At 45.0% G+C, this 21,783-nt stretch overlaps 1 protein-coding gene across 13 annotated transcripts in view; it reads right to left on the bottom strand.

Annotated features, from left to right (window-relative positions):
• Nucleotides 1–21,783, bottom strand: part of LOC140424010 (girdin-like) — a 695,300-nt gene that overhangs the window by 54,156 nt on the left and 619,361 nt on the right. For all 13 annotated transcript variants that reach the window (XM_072507832.1, XM_072507831.1, XM_072507835.1 and 10 more), the window contains one exon: nucleotides 14,841–15,041. In XM_072507832.1, coding sequence (XP_072363933.1) covers nucleotides 14,841–15,041 — 201 coding nt within the window. The remainder of the gene's footprint in view (nucleotides 1–14,840; nucleotides 15,042–21,783) is intronic.

Genomic DNA, 21,783 nt, shown 5'->3' with positions numbered 1-21,783 from the left:
GAGAGTTTGTGCAGGGGGTCGGGGCTGAACAGCGCCGCTCCAGATAGCTCCGGGGAAATATTCAGGGAGTCCGGTAATAATAGCTTCATTGAAAATCTGGAGGCAGTTTCGCCAACACTTCGGGTTGGGTTTAGGGTCAAGGGAAATGCCGATTCGGGGAACCACAGATTTGAGCCAGGGAGGTGGGATGGAAGTTTTCGGAAATGGGAAGAGAAGGGGATTAAGACGCTAAAAGATTTGTTTCTTCGGGGTCGGTTTGCAGGATTGAGGGAGCTGGAAGCGAAGTATGGGCTAGAGCAGGGAGAAGTGTTTAGGTACATGCAGGTTCGGGATTTTGCCAGGAAGGAGATACAGAGCTTCCCAGAGGAACAGGCCTCCGCATTGCTAGAGGAGGTGTTGACGACAAGGGGACTGGAGAAGGGGCCAGTATCAGCGGTGTACGGAGTTTTTCTGGATGAGGATAAGGCACCACAGGAAGGGATCAAAGCAAAGTGGGAGGAAGAGCTTGGAGAGGTTATAGAGGAGGGGGTCTGGTGCGAGGTGCTCCGGAGAGTGAATGCCACCACCTCATGGATGAGGTTGGGGCTGATACAGCTGAAGGTGGTATACAGAGCACACCTCACGAGGGCGAGGATGAGCCGGTTTTTTGAAGGAGTAGAGGATGTGTGTGAGCGTTGCGGGGGGGGGGGGGGGCCTGTGTAGATTAAGGGTGACTACAGGTAATCCCTGATTCCTTTTTGTCATTTGTTTATGTAAACATGCGGGCTGATGTTTGGGGGTTGGTGGGCGGATGCGATTGTTGCTATTATGGGGATTGACATATCTTGCTGATTATTGTTTATTGTTGATGGGTGTAAATGTGGGAGAAAATGTGAAAAAGGAGAATAAAAATATTTTTTTTAAAAAAGGATAGTCACGTGGAACCTGAAGGGGTTAGGAGGTCCAGTCATGAGGTCAAGGGTGCTTGCGCATCTTAAAAGTTTGAAAGCCGATGTAGCAATGCTGCAGGAGACTCACTTGAGGGAGAAGGACCAGGTAAGACTTAAAAAGGGCTGGGTTAGTCAGGAAGGGCTCGAAGGATAGCCGTAATGGTCAGCAAAAGAGTACGCTTCCAGATGGAGAAGGTGGTGGCAGATCAGGGGGCTAGATGTGTGATTGTGACAGGAGCGCTGGAGGGGAGGTTACTGCCGCTGTTAAGCGTATACGGCCCCAAATGGGACGATGTGGCATTCGCAAAGGTGTTTGGGGCCATCCCCAACTTGGACACACACGAACTGATAGTGGGGAGGGACTGGAACATGGTGCTGGAGCCAAGGTTGGACAGGTCACGGCCACGCTCGCTGGTCCCATCATACGGGGACAAAGGCGTTGGCTGGGCTAATGGTGGAAACGGGAGGGGTGGACCCTTGGAGGTTTCTGCACCCAAGGGAGCGGGAGTACTCGTTTTTCTCAGCAGTCCGTAAGGTATATTCGTGGATCGACGTTTTTGTGGTGGGGAAGGTTTTGCTGGCTGGGGTTAAGGGGTCGGAATACTCGGCAATTGCACTGTCAGATCATAGAACATAGAACATTACAGCGCAGTACAGGCCCTTTGGCCCTCGATGATGCGCCGACCTGTGAAACACTCTAAAGCCCATCTACACTATTCCCTTATCGTCCATGTCTATCCAATGACCATTTGAATGCCCTTAGTGTTGGCGAGCCCACTACTGTTGCAGGCAGGGCATTCCGCCCTTGCTACTCTCTGAGTAAAGAACCTACCTCTGACATCTGTCCTATATCTATCGCCCCTCAATTTAAAGCTATGTCCCCTCGTGCCAGACATCACCATCCGAGGAAAAAGGCTTTCACTGTCCACCCTATCCAATCCTCTGATCATCTTGTATGCCTCAATTAAGTCATCTCTTAACCTTCTTCTCTCTAACGAAAACAGCCTCAAGTCCCTCAGCCTTTCCTCATAAGATCTTCCCTCCATACCAGACAACATTCTGGTAAATCTCCTTTGCACCCTTTCCAATGCTTCCACATCCTTCCTATAATGCGGCGACCAGAATTGCACGCAATACTCCAAATGCGGCCGCACCAGAGTTTTGTACAGCTGCAACATGATCTCATGGCTCCGAAACTCAATCCTTCTACCAATAAAAGCTAACACACCGTACGCCTTCTTAACAACTCTCTCAACCTGGGTGGCAACTTTCAGGGATCTATGTACATGGACACCGAGATCTCTCTGCTCAGCCACACTGCCAAGAATCTTACCATTAGCCCAGTACTCTGTCTTCCTGTCATTCCTTCCAAAATGAATCACCTCACACTTTTCTGCATTAAACTCCATTTGCCACCTCTCAGCCCAGCGCTGCAGCTATCTATGTGCCTCTGTAACTTGTAGCATCCTTCCGCACACTGTCCACAACTCCACCAACATTAGTGTCATCTGCAAATTTACTCACCCATCCTTCTACACCCTCCTCCAGGTCATTTATAAAAATGACAAACAGCAGTGGCCCCAAACCAGATCCTTGTGGTACACCACTAGTAACTGGACTCCAGTCTGAACATTTCCCATCAACCACCACCCTTTGTCTTCTTCCAGCTAGCCAATTTCTGATCCAAACTGCTAAATCACCCTGAATCCCATGCTTCCGTATTTTCTGCAGTAGCCTACCGTGGGGAACTTATCAAACGCTTTACTGAAATCCATATACACCACACCAACTGCTTTACCCTCATCCACCTGTTTGGTCACCTTCTCAAAGAACTCAATAAGGTTTGTGAGGCACGACCTTCCCTTCACAAAACCGTGTTGACTATCTCTAATCAAATTATTCCTTTCCAGATGATTATACATCCCATCTCTTATAAACCTTTCCAAGATTTAACCCACAACAGAAGTAAGGCTCATTGGTCTATAGTTACCGGGGTTGTCTCTACTCCCCTTCTTGAACAAGGGGACAACATTTGCTATCCTCCAGTCTTCTGGCACTATTCCTGTAGACAAAGATGACTTAAAGATCAAAGCCAAAGGCTCAGCAATCTCCTCCCTAGCTTCCCAGAGAATCCTAGGATATATCCCATCCAGCCCAGGTGACTTATCTATTTTCACTTTCCAGAATTGCTAACACCTCCTCCTTATGAACCTCAAGCCCTTCTAGTCTAGTAGCCTGAATCTCAGTATTCTCTTCGACAACATTGTCTTTTTCCTGTGTGAATACTGACGAAAGATATTCATTTAGCACCTCTCCTATCTCCTCGGACTCCACGCACAACTTCCCACTACTGTCCTTGACTGGCCCTACTCTTATCCTAGTCATTCGTTTATTCCTGACAAATCTGTAGAAAGACTTGCCAAAGACTTCTCATGTCCCCTCCTGGCTCTTCTTAGCTCTCTCTTTAGTTCCTTCCGAGCTAACTTGTAACTCTCGAGCGGCCTAACTGAACCTTCATGTCTCATCTTTACATAAGCCTCCTTCTTCCTCTTGACAAGCGTTTCGACTGCTTTAGTAAACCACGGTTCCCTTGCTCGACCACTTTTCCTCCCTGCCTGACAGGTACATACTTATCAAGGACACGCAATAGCTGTTCCTTGAACAAGCTCCACATTTCCATTGTGCCCATCCTCTGCAGTTTTCCTCTCCATCCGATGCATTCTAAGTCTTGCCTCATTGCACCATAATTGCCTTTCCCCCAGATATAACTCTTGCCCTGCAGTATATACCTATCCCTTTCCATCACTAAAGTAAACTTAATCGAATTGTGGTCACTATCACCAAAGAGCTCACCTCCAAATCTAACACCTGTCCTGGTTCATTACTCAGTACCAAATCCAATATGGCCTCTTGTTGGCCTATCTACATACTGTGTCAGGAAACCCTCCTGCACACATTGGACAAAAACAGACCCATCTAAAGTACTCGAACTATAGTGTTTCCAGTCAATATTTGGAAAGTTAAAGTCCCCCATAACAACTACCCTGTTGCTTTCGCTCCCATCCAGAATCATCTTTGCAATCCTTTCCTCTACATCTCTGGAACTTTTCGGAGGCCTATAGAAAACCCCTAACAGGGTGACCACTCCTTTCCGGTTTCTAAACTCAGCCCATACTACCTCAGTAGACGAGTCCTTAACAAACGTCCTTTCTGCCACTGTAATACTGTCCTTGACTAACAATGCCACCCCACCCCTCTTTTACCATCTTCCCTGAGCTTACTGAAATATCTAAACACCGGCACCTGCAACAACCATTCCTGTCCCTGCTCTATCCATGTCTCCAAAATGGCCACAACATCGAAGTCCCAGGTACCAACCCATGCCGCAAGTTCACCCACCTTATTCCGTATGCTCCTGGCATTGAAGACGACACACTTTAAACCACCTTCCTGCCTGCCGGTACACTCCTGCAACTTTGAAACCTTACTCATGACCTCACTACTCTCAACCTCCTGTGTACTGGAGCTACAATTCATGTTCCCAAGCCCCTGCTGAACTAGTTTAAACCCCCCCGACGAGAATTAGCAAATTCCCCCCCAGGATATTGGTACCCCTCTGGTCCAGGTGTAGACCATCCCGTTTGTAGAGGTCCCACCGACCCCAGAATGAGCCCCAATTATCCAGAAATCTGAAACCCTCCCTCCTGCACCATCCCTGTAGCCACATGTTCAACTCCTCTCTCTCTCCCTATTCCTCATCTCGCTATCACGTGGCACGGGTAACAACCCAGAGATAATAACTCTGTTTGTCCTAGATCTAAGTTTCCACCCTAGCTCCCTGAATTCCTGCCTTACATCCCCATCCCTTTTCCTACCTATGTCGTTGGTACCTATGTGGACCACGACTTGGGGCTGCTCCCCCTCCCCCTTAAGGATCCCGAAAACACGATCCGAGACATCACGCACCCTGGCACCTGGGAGGCAACACACCAATCTCTCTCGTTCCCACAGAATCTCCTATCTATCCCCCTAACTATGGAGTCTCCAATGACTAATGCTCTACTCCTCTCCCCCCTTCCCTTCTGAGCAACAGGGACAGACTCTGTGCCAGAGACCTGTACCCCATGGCTTACCCCTGGTAAGTCCCCCCACCCCCCAACAGTATCCAAAGCAGTATACTTGTTACTAAGGGGAACAACCACAGGGGATCCCTGTACTGACTGCTTCCTCCCAGCCCCTCTCACCGTCACCCATCTATCTTTATTCTTCGGAGTAACTACATACCTGAAGCTTCTATCTATGAGCACCTCTGCCTCCCGAATGATCCGAAGTTCATCCAGCTCCAGTTCCCCAACTGTTTCTGAGGAGCTGGAGATGGGTGCACTTCCCACAGATGAAATCAGCAGGGACACTGACGGCGTCCCTCACCTCAAACATTCTGCAGGAGGAACATTGCACTACCTTCCCTGCCATCCCCTCTGGATAAAAAAAGAAAAAGAAAGAAAGAGCTTACCTGTTATTCACTCCTCTTCTCAGCAAGCACTCATTCAGCAACCTCTACGTCCTGCACGATAATACCTGATGGAAAATAAAAGAAAAACTACTTACCAGTCACCAGCCAGTCCCTTACCTGCAGGCTGTGACGTCACGGTTCAACTTCTTTCGACTTCTATCTGCCCTCGAGCCTTCCTCTTGATCTTTACAGATCATGCTCCGCATTGGGTGGATATGGTGCTGGAGAAGGGGGTAGCACAGAGGCCGGGGTGGAAATTAGATGTGGGACTTTTGGGGGACCAAATGTTCTGTGACAAAATTGAAAAGGTAATTAAGGAATACGTAGGTTTCAACTGTATGGGCGAGGTGTCGAAGGCGGTCGTCCGGGAGGCTCTAAATGCGGTGGTAAGGGGGAGGTGATTTCGTTTAAGGCCAGGGTGGACAAAGAAGAGAGGTTGGAGCGGCAGAGGGTAATAGATGAGATGATGGAGGTAGATAGGAGTTATGCAGAGGATGGGACCCAGTAAAGCTGGAAAAGAGGAAGGAACTACAGGCGAGCTTTGACCAACTACCTACCAGGAAGGCGGTGTGCCAACTGAGATGAGCAAGGGGTGCAGTTTACGAACATGGAGATAAGGTATGTTAGGTCAGCTCCAGAGGGAAGCAGCGGCAAGGGAAATTGTGCAGGTGAGGGATAGGGCAGGGAAGTTAGTGGTGGCTCCGGATCTGATTAACAAGGATTTTGAGGAATTTTATGCGGGGTTGCACAGGTCAGAGCCACCTGGGGGAGATTGTGAGATGCAGGAATTTCTAGATGGGTTGGAGTACCCGAGTTTAGGGGAGGGGGACAGGGCTACATGAGAAGGAGCGATAGTGGAGCAGGAGATAAAGGATGCGATTGGGAGGAGGCAGTCGGGGAAGGGTTTCCGGTGGAATATTATAAAAACTTCAAGGATAAGCTGGCACCCTTGATGGTGGGGATGTTTGAAGAGGTGATAGGGAAGGGGGTGTTGCCACAAACCTTAGGGCAGGCATCGATTTCCCTGTTGCTAAAAAAAGATAAGGATCCGACGGAGTGTGGGTCGTATAGGCCCATATCACTTCTGAATGTGGACACAAAAGTATTGGAGAAGGTACTAGCCGGTAGGCTGGAGGAGTGCCTCCCGAAGGTGATAGGTGAAAATCAGATGGGGTTCGTGAGAGGGAGGCATTTCTTTTCAAACATTAGAAGGGTATTGAACGTCGTTATGGCACCGGCAGTGGGGAAGGAAACAGAGGTGGTTGTGGCATTGGACGCTGAGAAGGCGTTCGACCGGGTAGAATGGGGGTACTTGATGGCAGTTCTGGAGTGGTTTGGGATTGGACCAAGATTTGTGAATTGGGTAAAGCTACTATAGAAGGAGCCTAGAACGAGTGTCCGCACAAACAACATCAGCTCGAGATACTTTTCTCTCCACCGTGGGACCAGGCAGGGATGTCCTATGTCCTCCCTGCTGTTTGCACTCGCGATTGAGCGGTTGGCCATCGCATTAAGACGTTCAGGGGTATGGAAAGGAATAGTGCGGGGGGTATAGAGCATAGGGTGTCCTTATATGCTGATGACTTGCTGTTATATGTGTCGGAACCGAGTGTGTCGATAGGGGGAATATTGAAGCTGCTTTGAGTGTTTGGGTCTTTCTCAGGATACAAGCTGAATCTAGACAAGAGTGAGTATTTTGTGGTGTCTCGGCCGGGTGTGGGGACAGGGGTGGGGGCTGCCATTCCGTAGGGCAGTGACTCGCTTTAGGTACCTGGGGGTGCAAGTTGTCTGGGAATGGGGGGGGGCGGGTACAACATTTCTAGTTTGGTGGGGAGCGTGAAAGCTGATCTGGCAAGGTGGGATGGTCTCCCTCTGTCACTGGCGGGTCGGGTACAGGCGGTTAAAATGAACGTGTTGCCACAATTTCTGTTTATTTTTCAATGACTGACGATTTTCCTGCCAAAGGCTTTTTTCAGAGAAATTGAGGGAAGGATTATGTCGTCATGGGGAGGGAAGGTGGCCAGAGTTAGAAAGGGGAAGGCAGGCAGGGGGTTTGGGTCTTCCGAACCTGATGTATTGCTACTGGGCGGCGAATGTGGAGAAGGTGCGGAGCTGGGTAAGAGGGGTTGATTCCCAGTGGGTCAGAATGGAGGAGAGTTTGTGCAGGGGGTCGGGATTGAAAGTACTAGCACCAGTGCCGCCCCCGATAGCTCCAGGGAAGTACTCAGGGAGTCAGGTAATAATAGCTTCATTGAGAACTTGGAGGCAGTTTCGCCAACATTTCGGGTTGGGGGCAGGATCAAGGGAAATGCCGATTTGGGGGAACCACAGATTTGAGCCAGGGAGGTGGGATGGAAGTTTTCAGAAATGGGAGGAGAAGGGGATTAAGACACTGAAAGATTTGTTTCTTTGGGGTCGGTTTGCAGGATTGAAGGAGCTGGAAGCGAAGTACGGGCTGGAGCAGGGGGAAATGTTTAGATACATTCAGGTTTGAGATTTTGCCAGAAAGGAGATACAGAACTTCCCGGTGGAGCCGGCCTCCACATTGCTGGAGGAGGTGCTGATGACAGGGGGTCTGGAGAAGGGGGTAGTGTCAGCGGTTTACGGAGCTATTTTGGAAGAGGCGAAGGCACCACTGGAAGGGATCAAAGCAAAGTGGGAGGAAGAGTTGGGAGAGGATATGGAGGAGGGGTTCTGGTGTGAGGTGCTCCGGAGAGTGAATGCCTCCACCTTGTGCGCGAGGTTGGGGCTGATACAGCTGAAGGTGGTATACAGAGCACACCTCACGAGGGCGAGGATGAGCCGGTTTTTTGAAGGACTGGAAGATGTGTGAGAATGTTGCGGGGGGGGGGGGGGGGGGGGGGGGGGCTAATCACGCTCATATATTTTGTTTCTGTCCAAAGCTAGAGGATTACTGGAAGGAGGTTTTTAGGGTAATTTCTAAAGTGGTGCACATGAAACTGGACCCGGGCCCCCAGGAGGCCATATTCAGGGTGTCGGACCAGCCAGGGTTGCAAACATGTGCGGAAGCAGATGTTGTAGCCTTCACCTCATTGATTGCCCAAAGGCGGATCCTGATGGGTCGGAGAGCAACCTCTCCACCCTGTGCCCCAGCGTGGCGGGGGGATCTGTTGGAATTCTTGACTGTTGAGAAGGTCAAGTTTGAACTGAGGGGAAGGATAGAAGGGTTCTACAATTCATGGGCATTATTCATTATGCACTCTCAAGAACGGGATAACATCGAACATTAGTTGGGGGGGGGGGGGGGAAAGAGTTGGGGGGAGGGGGGGCGATGGGTGTTAATGGTGGCTATGGGTGATTCCTGATTCCTTTTTGTCATTTGTTTATGTGAACATGTGGCCGAATGTTTTGGGTTTGGTGAGAGGATGGGATCGTTGTTATTGATATGGGGATTGACATATTTGTTATTGATTATTGTTGGTGGGTGTAAATTTGGGATAAAATGTGAAAAAGGAGGAGAATAAAGAAATATTTTTAAAAAAATCAAAGACCCCTCCCACCCGGGTTATTCGCTCTTCCAATCTCGGGCAGAAGATACAAAAGTTTGAGGACACGCACCAACAGATTCAAAAACAGCTTCTTCCGCATTACCAGACTCCTGAGGCCCTCTTATGGACTGAACTGATCTCTCTACATATCTTCTGTACTATTGTAGTACTGTACTCCGTATGCTTCACCCAATGTCTATGTATTTACATTGTGTATTTATCTTATGTCCTCTGTTTTTCTCTAATGGAATGACCTGCCTGGACTGTACACAGAACAATACTTTTCACTGTACTTCGGTACATACACATGACAATAAATCTAAATCTAGAAATCTAAAGGACAGCTAGCTAAGGAAACTAGAGAAATGAAGAGGCGTTTCCAGGAAGTTTGAAGTTAAAGGAACAGAGGAAACTGAAACCAGAAAAGGATACTGTTCACTGAAGCCACAGACAAAGCTGAGAAGCAGTTGGCTAGTGAAAAGCCAGAAAGATATCTGAAGCGATTCTAAGGTTTTTGAGATCTTACGACAGACTATGCAGTGATAGGTGAAATAATTGTATCGCAATCAGTGGCTGGATCTCAGCGTTTGTGAAAAAGCATTTAAGACAAAAGAATACTGAAAGGAGAGTTGGAGAACCTGGAGGTGGACCTTGCTAAAACAACGGAGGAAAAGCCTTGTTTGAAAGGATATTTGGAAAACCTGGAGGCAGATCCTCGATGAAAACAGCGGATGGAAAGCATTAGTGAAAGATGGTTTAAAGTGTCTTTTTAAGTGTGGAATTTGGAAACGCTCATGTGACAATCATCTGGAGTTAGGGTTGGGGTTAGGAATTTGAAAAGAAATCCATGGAAGATCGGGTTTCAGACTGGAGTGTTGTCTGACTACAGTCAGCCTGTTGGGTTACAGGGACTGTTGGGTTACAGGGACCATGTGTTTATTGAAAACATTATAGTACAAGATATATAACCTGCGATCTCCATTAAAAACCATTTACATTTGTGAAAATAAGGGGGAATTAAGGAGTACTGTATTATAGTTAAACATTTCATGTTTAATGAATGTTTTTGATGTTGTTAAAAGTTAATTGGCATTCCTGTGTCTCTGTTCCTCTACTTTTTCTAAAAATAGCAAAACATCTTTGAGCTTGGGTTCCATTCTGGGATCTTCCGGTCCAGTTATAACATCAACTGGGATTTAAACACCACAATGACTAGAGTACTTTCCTGTAAGCCCCCATTATTTCATCATTTATACTCTGTCCTTTGTTACTGGGTCTAATGACTACTCCCATTAGTGACTACTTTCTGTTATTGTTTCTCATCTCCATTCATAATTAATTAACAGAACAATCCACTTTCTTTTCCTTTCTGTCTATCCTTCTGAAAAATCAAGTATCCTTGAAAATTCAGTCCCTAGTCTTAGTCACTTTGTAACTATGCCTCTCGAGTAACTACCATATCATATTAATTTATTTCTATTTGTGCCATAAATTAATCTATCTTGTTACAAATGATGTACGCATTTTTCCTCCTCTAATCTTATGGGCTGAATCTTCTTGCGCCGTTGGGGGCTTCACATGCCTTTCATTGAAAGACTGCCCCTCTGACCCAAGAAGCTGGCTGCATGCCGACGATCCCATCTGTAGTTGGGTTAACAGCAGCGGCTGTGGAGGAGGACTTAAGAGGCCTTGGCTGTAAGGAACAGCATCCATCTCCCTGACTATATTGCCCCCCACCAAATTCCTTTTCATTAAACACCTCCATCCCCCTCCCACTTTACCCACCTTGAATGACCTGCCGACCACAGTGCTGTGTCAGTTTGCTCCATCCCCCTAGTCCCTGCTTTCATCTACATAGGCTGAAAGAATCTCTCACATGTTGGACAAGAGCAAGGGTAGAGGCTCCTGTGCCCCCTTATGCTTGGGAAATCCATTCTCGAAGACGCTTATTAGGGACAGCCTGAGAGACTGGGATTTTCTGCTGATGCATTTAATATCCTTGGTTAACATGCTTCTTTGGGCACAAGGGCGTGGGGTTGTGCTGAAGACTGTACTATGGTTGATATCCTGTTACCTTCTGGGCAAGTAGTTTCTTCTCTTTTTCATTAATAGGTGGTGGGCATGCAGCAGAGGAATATGGATCCTTTGGCTGGGTCCTTTTTGATCCTGTGACTTTCTGCTCCTGGTAGTTCCCCCCCCCCCCTTTATTAACCCTGTTTTGATTAGGTTGTTGGGAGGCACTGACCATTACCCAAATCTATAGTTTAGCGTCCTCCCTGTGTAAATACATGAAATGAAAATTGTTCTTTTCTGTCCCTGAGGTAGTGGTTTTGTTGTATTGTGTGGTATATGTATAACATCCTTTTAGAACTCGATTCTTGAGTATTTTTGTAACGACGGGTATGAAGAATCTGTGATTGGTTCCTGCAGGGGGACAGACAGATCTGTTATCTCAGGGGAGGAGTGCAATGATATGTATAATGTACAAAGTTAAAGGGTTAACAAGATGATGTTCATGTATCTCATCACGAGATGGCACCACAGAGTAGTCTTATAAAAGGCTGCATCTCTAGGTATTCTGGGAGAAGGTTATGAAGAAGGATAGTGAAAGGTCGAGTTAGATTGTTAGCTGTAGTGAAAAGATATTATAGATTTCTGTAACATAGATTTTATACTGTTGTTTTTTAAAATAAATTTAGAGTATCCAATTATCTTTTTTCCAATTGAGGGGCAATTTAGCGTGGCCAATCCACCTAACCTGCATTTTTGGGTTGTGGGGGTGAAATCCACGCAGACACGGTGAGAATGTGCAAACCCCACACGGACAGTGACCCAGGGCCAGGATTTGAACCCGGGTCCTCAGCACTGTAGTCCCAATGCTAACCACTGCGCCAAGTGCCGTCATTTTAAAAATAAATTTAGACTATCCAATTATTTTCTTTTCCAATTAAGGGGGAATTTAGTGTGACAAATCCACCTAACCTGCACATCTTTGGGTTGTGGGGGGTGAAACCCATGCAGACATGGGGAAAATGTGCAAACTCCACATGGACAGTGACCCATGGTGGGGATTCGAACCCGTGTTAACCACTGTGCCGCATGATGCCCTGATTTCATACTGTTATTTCATTAGCTAGTACTTGGTGAAGTGTGCGAAACATTTGAAGTAGTGTAAAATAAACTAGCTTTGTTTCAAATACATAGCTTGATGTTCTTGGTCAACACTACGACTTTTAGCCATCTTGGAGAACTATACAAGGAACATCACAAGGGGGTTACGGTGGGATCTGTTATCAAGAGGACTTTCACAGTAACTTCATTGTAGTATTAAAATAAGACTACTTGTGACACTAATAAAGATTATTATTACAGCGTGTCATTGATGCTTCTGGTGCTGCTGGAGTTGAGGGACATCTTTGCTGGTGTGCGCCTAAACATGATGCAAAAAATTTATCCTGAACTCTTGTGGTCATAGCGAACAATCAGCACGTGGGAAGGGGTGCTCCATTTTACCATGTTTTCCTAGCCTCATCTTTTTCTTCCTTGTTCTCTGGTGGTGTGCATGGAGGCATCAAGTTTAATGATTGCATTGAATCAGTTAAAATGCTGTTTTCCTGTTACCCTCTGTATTCATCCATGTATGTTGATACTATTTTTTCTTGCTGTGCTGTACCATTACTGTGGTTTTATTATTTGTTAAAATGTAAACATCAATAAATAAATATACTTACAAACGCCCCACCTGTTTCACTAATGTCCTTTAGGGAAGGAAGTCTGCAGTCATCACCTGTTCTAGCCTATATATGACTCCAGATTCACAACAATGTGATTAACTCTTAACTGCTTGAAAGGGCCTAGCAAGCTATTCAGTAACAAGGGCAATTGAAGATGGGCAACAAATTCTGGCCTCGCCAGTGACACTCACATCCCATGAAATTAAGTTGTGGGGTGATGACAGCGGATTTGAAGAGGGAAATATTAACAGTCATCAGATAACATGGGGCCTTTGTCTGATTAGAATAGCATCAAGGGAGTAGGAGAGGCATGCCATGGACCAGGAGGTTGGAGAGATGATCTAGAGAAAGACACAAGTTCACAGCTAGGGCAGCAAGGACATTGTGTGTAAGTTTGTCCTGATGGGCCAGGGGACAAAAGGGAAATAACAAGAGGCCGCTGCATGGCAGTTTTGATCTTTGTGATATAAACATCCATGACTTTTGCTTGGAGGTGATGAAGGAGGAGGCTGGGTAGACTTGTTCAAGATAGTTTGTAGTACGGAGAAGGAGGTAGAGATTATTTTTGCTTCCTGGCTGATCGTTGCATAGGTTTAATGATGGAGAGCATTGCCAGATAATGCTTTAAGTGGTTTTAAGTGTCCAGCTAGGTCTGATGATGAATGGTTTGATCAGTTATTCATCAAAGTCTTTCAAATCTGCCTTTCTTGGGGTGGAGATGAGGAGTATACCAGGAGGAACAATTTGGGTGAGAAAGAGTAATGGCATTTGTGGGGACAAGAGTATTAATGGTGATGCAAAGGACATGATTTAACGAATCAATAGCCATTCAGGCCTCATGATGAATTGAATATTAAAGGCTAAACAATTGAGAATTTGAAAGTTTAGTGGTAATTAACTTGAAGAATAGTTTTTTCCAGGGATGGGCATAGAAAGAACTTTGCTTGGGAGAGGTAAGGGGAGTAGAGTAGAGAGCAATATAAGGAAATGATCAGAGGTTGCCTTATCCGTGATTGTGTAACGATGGGGTTTTAATACTGCCTGAAACTAGAGATATATCAAGAAGTCTGAAGCTCACTCAATGTAACCCTTGCTTCCTCTAAACCTCCTCATTGCTACAAAATGCAGACCAACAAAGGTAATCAACTCACAGACCAAGAACAAATTGCTTCAACTCTTAAAAATCACATTGTTCTCAGTGCTGACACAACCAGGGTAATCAATCTTAAGTCGAACAATGCATTCTTCCCAGAAACACCTTATGGTCAAAATATACTATGGATTTATATATGTGTATATAAATCCAATTCACATTTACTTTACTTTTTGCCCCTACACAATGTTTTATAAATCAAAAATATTATTGATTAAATGTTCTTTGAAACAGTCATTGATTGACTTGGCACATCAGGGACAGAAGGAGCTCAGATAAGTGCCTGAAAATATGAACAGACACGATTAGAATATCTCAGGTGACACAAAGTCAGCAAACTGCGAGAGGGTAAGTATACAGGATAACGAATTCAGTGAAAGCAGGCAGTAAAATACTTTTTTTTTCCTGGTGGGCTTATTGTAGAGCTAAAATATATCATTTGCATTTTTATATGAGATGTTGTAAATGCAAAAGTGTAAGCACAAGTTTAAAAGGTTTATACAAAAAGATGGGAGACAATTATGCACCTACAAAAATTCCCCTGATGAGTAAGTTTGATTTAGATCTTTCATTTATGCCTGTATTTGTATTTCAGAACTATAATGTGTTTGAGAAATTACCTTGTATTTCACTATTCTTGGCAATGAGGTTTGAAAACTACTTTGGTGATGGTCAACACTCAACTCAACATTTCTACATTACTGAAACCTTAACTGCATGGGAGAATTACTTGTGTCAAGCCCAACAAGATCATACTTGTTTACTCAGTCTTTAATATGATGGAATAAATAAGCAATTCCATGCTGCTACTACAGTAACATAGCAAACATAATTGCAGCCCATTGGTCTTACTGAAGTGCCTTTTCAAAGTTAAATGGATGATGGCTTTGGTAATGCAACTATTCAGCAAATTTGACAGTATTCAACTATCTATTTCTTTAGTTCTTAATGTAAGAGACAAAAAATGTCCAATAATTTACTTCAAATGCAGTCAAGCAATACCTTTATGCTTAAGTCTCTGTTTGGGTCTGAATCCTGAAGAGTTTGGTGTGGTTAGATTGATAGCTGTTGTGGAAAATGCCATGGAACCCAGTACTGTCCTCCTCTGCCCAGCAATCACCTCATTAGGTTCCTCCAAATTTTCAGAACTGCCTGACCACTGCGCTCCTGCTGAGATCATAGACTGGAGCAGATCATTCATGGCTGGGATGGAAGTGAGAGAAAATAAATTAGCATGTTCAATGCATTATAATCTTCCTTGAACACACAATTTCATAGTTGTTTTATAGCATTTAGATCATTTCAAGGCTGCACCTATTACATCATCCATGTACTCATGGAAAATCAAATTGAAAGGCAGTTTTTCCAAGATAAATTTTTCAAAGCTATTTCCCAAGTATATATAAATGATTTATTTAAAACAGCATCAAGGAGAAATGTCCTGCTTGTCCTGCTATGAAAAGCACATTGAGCTGAAAGCAAGAGCAATTTGGAAAGTAGTTAAAGCAAAATTTAAAGAGGCAGCATCAATGTACTGAGAGTAAAAAAAATCCAAGTGATAAGTTTTATTCCACTAAAATTTAAATTATGTATTAAGTTAACTATGGCCTTACAGTGCTGTGGCCATCTAAAAAGGCCAGCCGCAAAGACAGAACACAGACAGGCTGCAGCTTGCAAATATACAAAAGCTGCAGCTCAGACCTTTGCAGAAATTGACACAGGAAAAAGGCCATTAAAAGGTTATCCCGGGACAATGGGCTCCAGGTGGAAACTAACAATAAGTGGCAGGCTTGGTGGCGTCTGTTTTCCTTATTTGGGAAGGCCTACGTGCCTCGGACACTAACGGCCATGGCTGACTGGGACCTGCCCAGCCATCAAGGTGGCCACCCTCAATTGGTTGGGATCGAGCCCTGATCGATCGATTGGTCGTTCACCTGGGACTGCCCAAAAGCACGTAAAATTCCCAAAGGATAAAAGGTGCTGCGCAGCCCACCACTTGCTCTCTCGACTGCAGCATTCAACTGAACGACAAGAACGGTGACCCCTTCATCAGCCATGCAGAGGACCAACCACAGAGAGACCAGAGCCGAAGACACAGACGACCAGCAACAGACATCCAGCACTGCCAGACAACAGGATTCCAGATAAGGCCATATCTGCTCTGTACTTGGCAGTCACCTGGAAGTTAAGTTAAGGTCTTTCTGGTGTATTAGCTTAGAGTTCAACTTGTATATGTGTGTGATTGATTAACAATAACTTTGTGTGTGTGAAATAAACTATTATTGTACTGAGCAACTTGTGATCATTAGTCCATCGCATATGGGTTAAATGCACACTGTGGTTTAGAAGGTACAAAAGTGCAGACGAAAATATAAAATCATAGAATCTACAGTGCAGAAGGAGGCCATTCGGCCCATCGAGTTTGCACCGGCCCTCGGAAAGAGCACCCCACTTAAGCCCACATCTCCACCCTATCCCCGTAACCCACCTAACCTTTTGGACACTAAGGGGCAATTTAGCATGGCCAATCCACCTAATCTGCACATCGTTGGACTGTGGGTGGAAACAGAGCACCCGGAGGAAACTCATGCCGACTTGGGGAGAACGTGCAAACTCCATACTGACACCCGAGGCCAAAATTGAACCCGAGACTCTGGAGCTGTGAGGCAGCACTGCTAACCACTGTGCTGACATTTAAAGCAAAATAGATAATTTGACAAATAATTAACAAAGTAAATCCATTAGATCCTATGTTTGCTACTCCTACATCTATCTCAAATTTTGCCCTTATGTTTACACCATTTTGAACATATGAAATAGTGCTTCAGAAATGTTTCCTTCCAGAACATGTGCTCTATTATTGCTTTCTATTAAATTATAAATTAAAAAGGCAAGAATTTTTTTTTTTTAAACAGACATTTTGACAGCATAAATGTTTGCATTCTCCCTGGACCCATCTTAAACTGTGACAATAGCACTACTTGTGATAATTCTCAACAATATTCAACAATTATCTAATTTCCTATTGGCATACATGCACGCAAAAAATTAAAATGAAGAGGAAATTCAGTGGAGTGCATGCCTCTATTAACGCAACATTACTACAGCTACGCAGCTCTTCCTTGAGACCTTTCCCTGGCTGGTTAATGTACTCTAACTATAAAGCTGAACAAATAAATCTTTTTATTAAGAGATTCCAATTCACTGAGGTGGCATCAGGCCAATCTACATCCAACAATCTGCTCTGAAAACTCTACTTTTGACAGCTGCGACAAATTGCACAGCAGCTGAGAAAATCCACAACATTCTAAAGCAATCAACAACATTCTAAATAAAACAACCTACAATATTCTAAAGAAAAGGTCAACTCATCCTACATCCAAGTATTAATGGATTCTCTTAAAACAAAAACCTGGATCTGGATTTTTGCCAAAAACTAATCAGTTCTTGCTTAGGCCATACAAAGCTTTGTTGAAATCTATTTATTAGTTTTTGAGATATATTGTTTACAAATACGGTTTAGAAATAGATCAACAACAGGCATGAAAATTAAACTTCGTAACAAGCTATAATAGGTTTTAATCATAATATGTTACCCTCAAGTACATCAAAACACTACCAGAGCAAATCATTCTTTTTTTGATGTCAAAGTCTAAATAATTAATATGGAACAGTACTGAAACATAAGGGGTCCCACTTTTGACCTTTTGTGAGATGCTCGTTTCGTCGGCTGGTCAATGAGGTTTCTTATGTGGGGCAGCCCCACGCTGTCGGGAAACCCCTGGGCTGCCGGCAAAACAGGGCATCTTGACGGCGGAGAATCCAGCCCTCTATCTCCCTCTTGCAGCCAGTGACTTGCATGCCCTGAGCTTCTTCATTTGTTTATGCGCCATTTTATTGAAGGTCATTTGGAAATCTACAGAAATTACATCTACTACATTACCCTAGTCTACACTCCTCCGTTCCCTCTTGAAAAAAAATCAAACAATTTGGTAAAGCAATATTTTGTCTCCTGAAAATCGCCCATCCATTCAATATTATGTTTTTGGATTATAGATGTTTTCTATTTTCTCTGTCAGATGGGATTCCATTATTTTTCTAATTTGATTATTCGCTCTGTAAAGCTGACTGTGCTAACAGTTTTCTCAACATATTATATCTACTTTCTTAACTATAGGTCTGATGTTAGCTATCTGTCAGTCTTTGAGAAGTATTCCTTTTGTAAATGTATTCAAAATATGAAATAGTGCTACTTTTTCTTCAGGTTAGTTTAAGATGCAAACGATCATGACCAGGACTTTGGTCAAAATAACATTTTGAATCTCATCTTCTGTCTTGTCCATCTGATTTATCTCCCTGGTAAATACTGAAGCATAATAATTATTCAGTATTCCTGTCATTTTTTAAAAATCACTTCTGTGATTTTGGGCACGATTCACCAGAAAAATGTCAAAGTCTGATTTTGGGCACATTTGGCGGGGTGCTTCTTGGTGGCTCAGTGCCGAGATTAACACCGCTATTCAACGACACCTTGCCATTTTTTGGGGGCTCAATTTCGCCCCGTCAAGGTCACAGGTAGCAGGTTTTCCTGCACTGGGAAGCTGAGCTCGCCAACACGATCTGCTCCTCACAGATCAGGGTGCCATTTTGAAAGGCTGCCCTGATCTCTACATGCCCCCCCCCATTCAATCCTGCAACCTTTCTGCACCCTCAAATGCCCCCTCACCCCCCTCTTTCATGGACATGGGCCCCCAGGCCCTTGGCAGTGCCAACCTGGCACCCGGGCACCATGGCACTGCAGGCATGGCAGTGCTCTGGATACCCTGGTAGTGGCAGGTTGGCACCGCCAGGATGCTAGACTGGTAGTGCCAAGGTACAACCCTGCTCCCAACCACCCGGTGACTCTAATGGCCTGCAACACCCCCTCCTCCAGGTGCCATCACACCTAGTCCATGATTGTGGAAACCAGTGCTAAACGGTTTGTCATTGACGCCTTGCAGGCGTTGCCGTTGTCTCCCGAGCACTTGGCGAATACAGCGGGTGCTGTGAGTAGGTGACTGACAGGAGGTTTCATGCCCATCACAGAGCATGATTTGGGGCTCTCCTGTAATTCACCCGTCATTCAGCCAAGTGCGACACAATAAGAAAATCATGCGCCAAACCTTTCTCTCCTTGGTGTCCTAATTCCAATCCTGACATTCCTTTTCTGTGTGCCTGTGGCTATTTTCTTTTCTGTTTCTTGATAATGTGACTTCCTACCTCCTCTTTGTGTTCCTAGTTTTTGTGACTTCCTTTCTAATGTCTTTGTGTTCTCCCTTGTCAGGCTCACTCCTGCTGTTCATCTCGCTGCTTATGTTTCTTTCAGTCCTCTCATTTTTCCCCCATATGTTTTAATTCATACCTGGTATCTGATTTGTGTTGAATTTGTTCTTTTCGCAGAATATATTTTCTTGGACTTTGTTGAACATGACTTTAAATGTTTTGTTGTTGTTTTACATCCTTGTTTGTCAGCATTGGTGCATGTTTTATTTTTCAAACTTCTGTCAGGCCCTCAAAATCAGCTTTTCTCCTATCTATTACACTGATCTCTGCCATATTTGTACCATTTTCAATTATTATCTAGCACATTATATTTTGTCTAGATATTCCCCTCCTTTTACTTTTCTTACTCTTTCCCATTACTCAATCCAATAGCAAATTCTCTCCTGTTGGCCCACTAAAATACTGGATTATTAACAATTCCCAGAACTTCTGGTGTGGCATGTAGTGGAACGGTCGCACATGAGGTGGCTCCCACTGGAGAACAGTGTTTAAGCTCTTTCACCCGACCTGCGATGGAAACTGGGCTGAAATATTTTGAGATTGATGGATTGAGTGTCCCACAGTAAGGTGATGGGCAATAGGTACAGAAGTAGGCAACAGAAGAGGAAAGAAGCACCTTCAAAAGTGGGAGCATTGAGTACCTTGGTGGAGAAGAAAATGGCCAAGTTGATTGCGATATCAGGGGCCACCCCACCAACAGTTGAAATCTTAGCTGTGGAACTGTAGAAACTGTACCGAGAGTTCTCGGGAAACCATGAGAAGATAATTGAGAAGGCGATTTCCACGATCGAGGGGCCCAGGCTAACATGGACAAGTTGGTGAAGTAGTAGGATGCGGAGCTGCAAGAGGTGGGGGGTTGCTCTGTCGAGGCAGAGCGATCAGATCATGTCTCTGGAGTGGGGCTGCAATGGTGATGGTTGTCAACAAGAGTTTGAGGGCTAAGATGGACGACCTGGAAAATCGGTCGAGGAGGCAGAAACTGAGGGTGATTGGGTTGCTGGAGGGGCTGGAGGGCCCGAACCTGAAACAGTTGGAACAGTTGTTCTGGAAGATGGTGGGGAGGGGAATATGGTGGCCCCTCCCGAGCTGGATCAAGCCCACAGGTCATTGGGCAGTGGCCCCGTGTTGGTGAACCATCTCATGCGATTATCCAGCTACCAGGATAAAAGAGTTTTACGGTGGATGAAGGAGCATCGGGAGTGCAGATGGGAAGGCCATGAGGAGAGAATCCACCAGGATGTTGGAGCAGAGCAAGCCAGGAGACGTGCAGTTTTTAATAAGGCCAAGGTAGCACTGTACCGTAATAAAGTTCGGTTTGGCTTGATTTCCCCCGCATGCCTTCGGGTGACTTACGAAAATGTGGATCGTCCAAAGAAATCGAATAGGGTTGAAATAATTTTCATGTATTTTATACGGATTAAGGGATGATTGTTCGAACGTGGGTGTTTTTTTTTTGTTGTATCCTACCCCCAAGTAGCACTTTTAATTATTAAGGTTGAAAGGGTGTTGCTTATTGTTCATGTTATGTTATGGAAATAATCAAGTTTGTTTTGGGCAGATGATTGGTTTGGTGTTTTGGAATTTTGGGGTTATGAATGGTTTGCTATGTGGGAGTCATCCTGCTCGCTAGAACAGTTAATCAACAGAAGTGAAGGGATGGTCGAGTGGCCCAGTAAAAAGATCTAGGTGTTTGCGCACCATAAGACTTTGAAGGCTGATGTGGTGCTGTTGCAGGAGGCCCATTTGCAGGTTATGGAAGTGTTGGGTGGGGCAGATGTTCCATTTGGGGTTTGATAGTAGGGCTCGGGGAGCATCGACACTGATTAATAAAAAGGGACCCTTTTCGGAGGTGAAGATTTTGACAGATCCAAATGGAAAGTATCCGGTGGTTAGTGGGTTATTAGTGGGTGCACTAGGGGTGCTGGTCAATTGGGACAATGCAGCTTTTATTCATAAGTTGTTGTTTTTGATCCTGGATTTGGATTTGCATCAACTAATCATGGGAGGATGCATTTTGTATTCCCCGACTGGATAATTTGAGGCCCAAGGTGTTGAAGCCTTTTGGGATGGCAAGGGTACTGTTGGTCTTTCTGGAGCAGATGGGGGAAGCAGTCCCTTGCGCCCAGAGGAGGAGGATTTTTCGTTCTTCCCTCAGGTTCACCGGGTGTATTCCAGGATGGATTTCTTTATGGCAGTTGGTCCCTGCTGCTGAAGTTGGTGGGGGTAGGATACTTGCCGATAGTGATCTCTGACTACGCTCCGCATTATGTGGAAGTGGTGGTTGGGTCGGGCCCCGCTCAGTGCTCTCCATGTAGGTCTGATGCATTGCTGTTGGCGTAGGTGTTGAAGGTGGTTGTGACAGGGGAGATAATTTACTTTAAGGCACACAAGGAGAAGAGTGAAAGGGTGGAGAGGTAAAGGTTGGTAGATGCTAACTTGGAGGTGGACTGTCAATATTCGGTCAATCAGACACCGGAGTTGCTGGTTAGTACATAGAACATAGAACAGTACAGCACAGAACAGGCCCTTCGGCCTTCGATGTTGTGCTGAGCATTGTCCGAAACCAAGATCAAGCTATCCCACTCCCTGTCATTCTGGTGTGCTCCATGTAGGAAGAAGCTAC

This window comes from Scyliorhinus torazame, chromosome 1, assembly GCF_047496885.1.
Source record: "Scyliorhinus torazame isolate Kashiwa2021f chromosome 1, sScyTor2.1, whole genome shotgun sequence".
Classification (NCBI taxonomy): Eukaryota; Metazoa; Chordata; class Chondrichthyes; order Carcharhiniformes; family Scyliorhinidae; genus Scyliorhinus; species Scyliorhinus torazame.
This window is presented reverse-complemented; position numbering and strand designations above follow the sequence as displayed.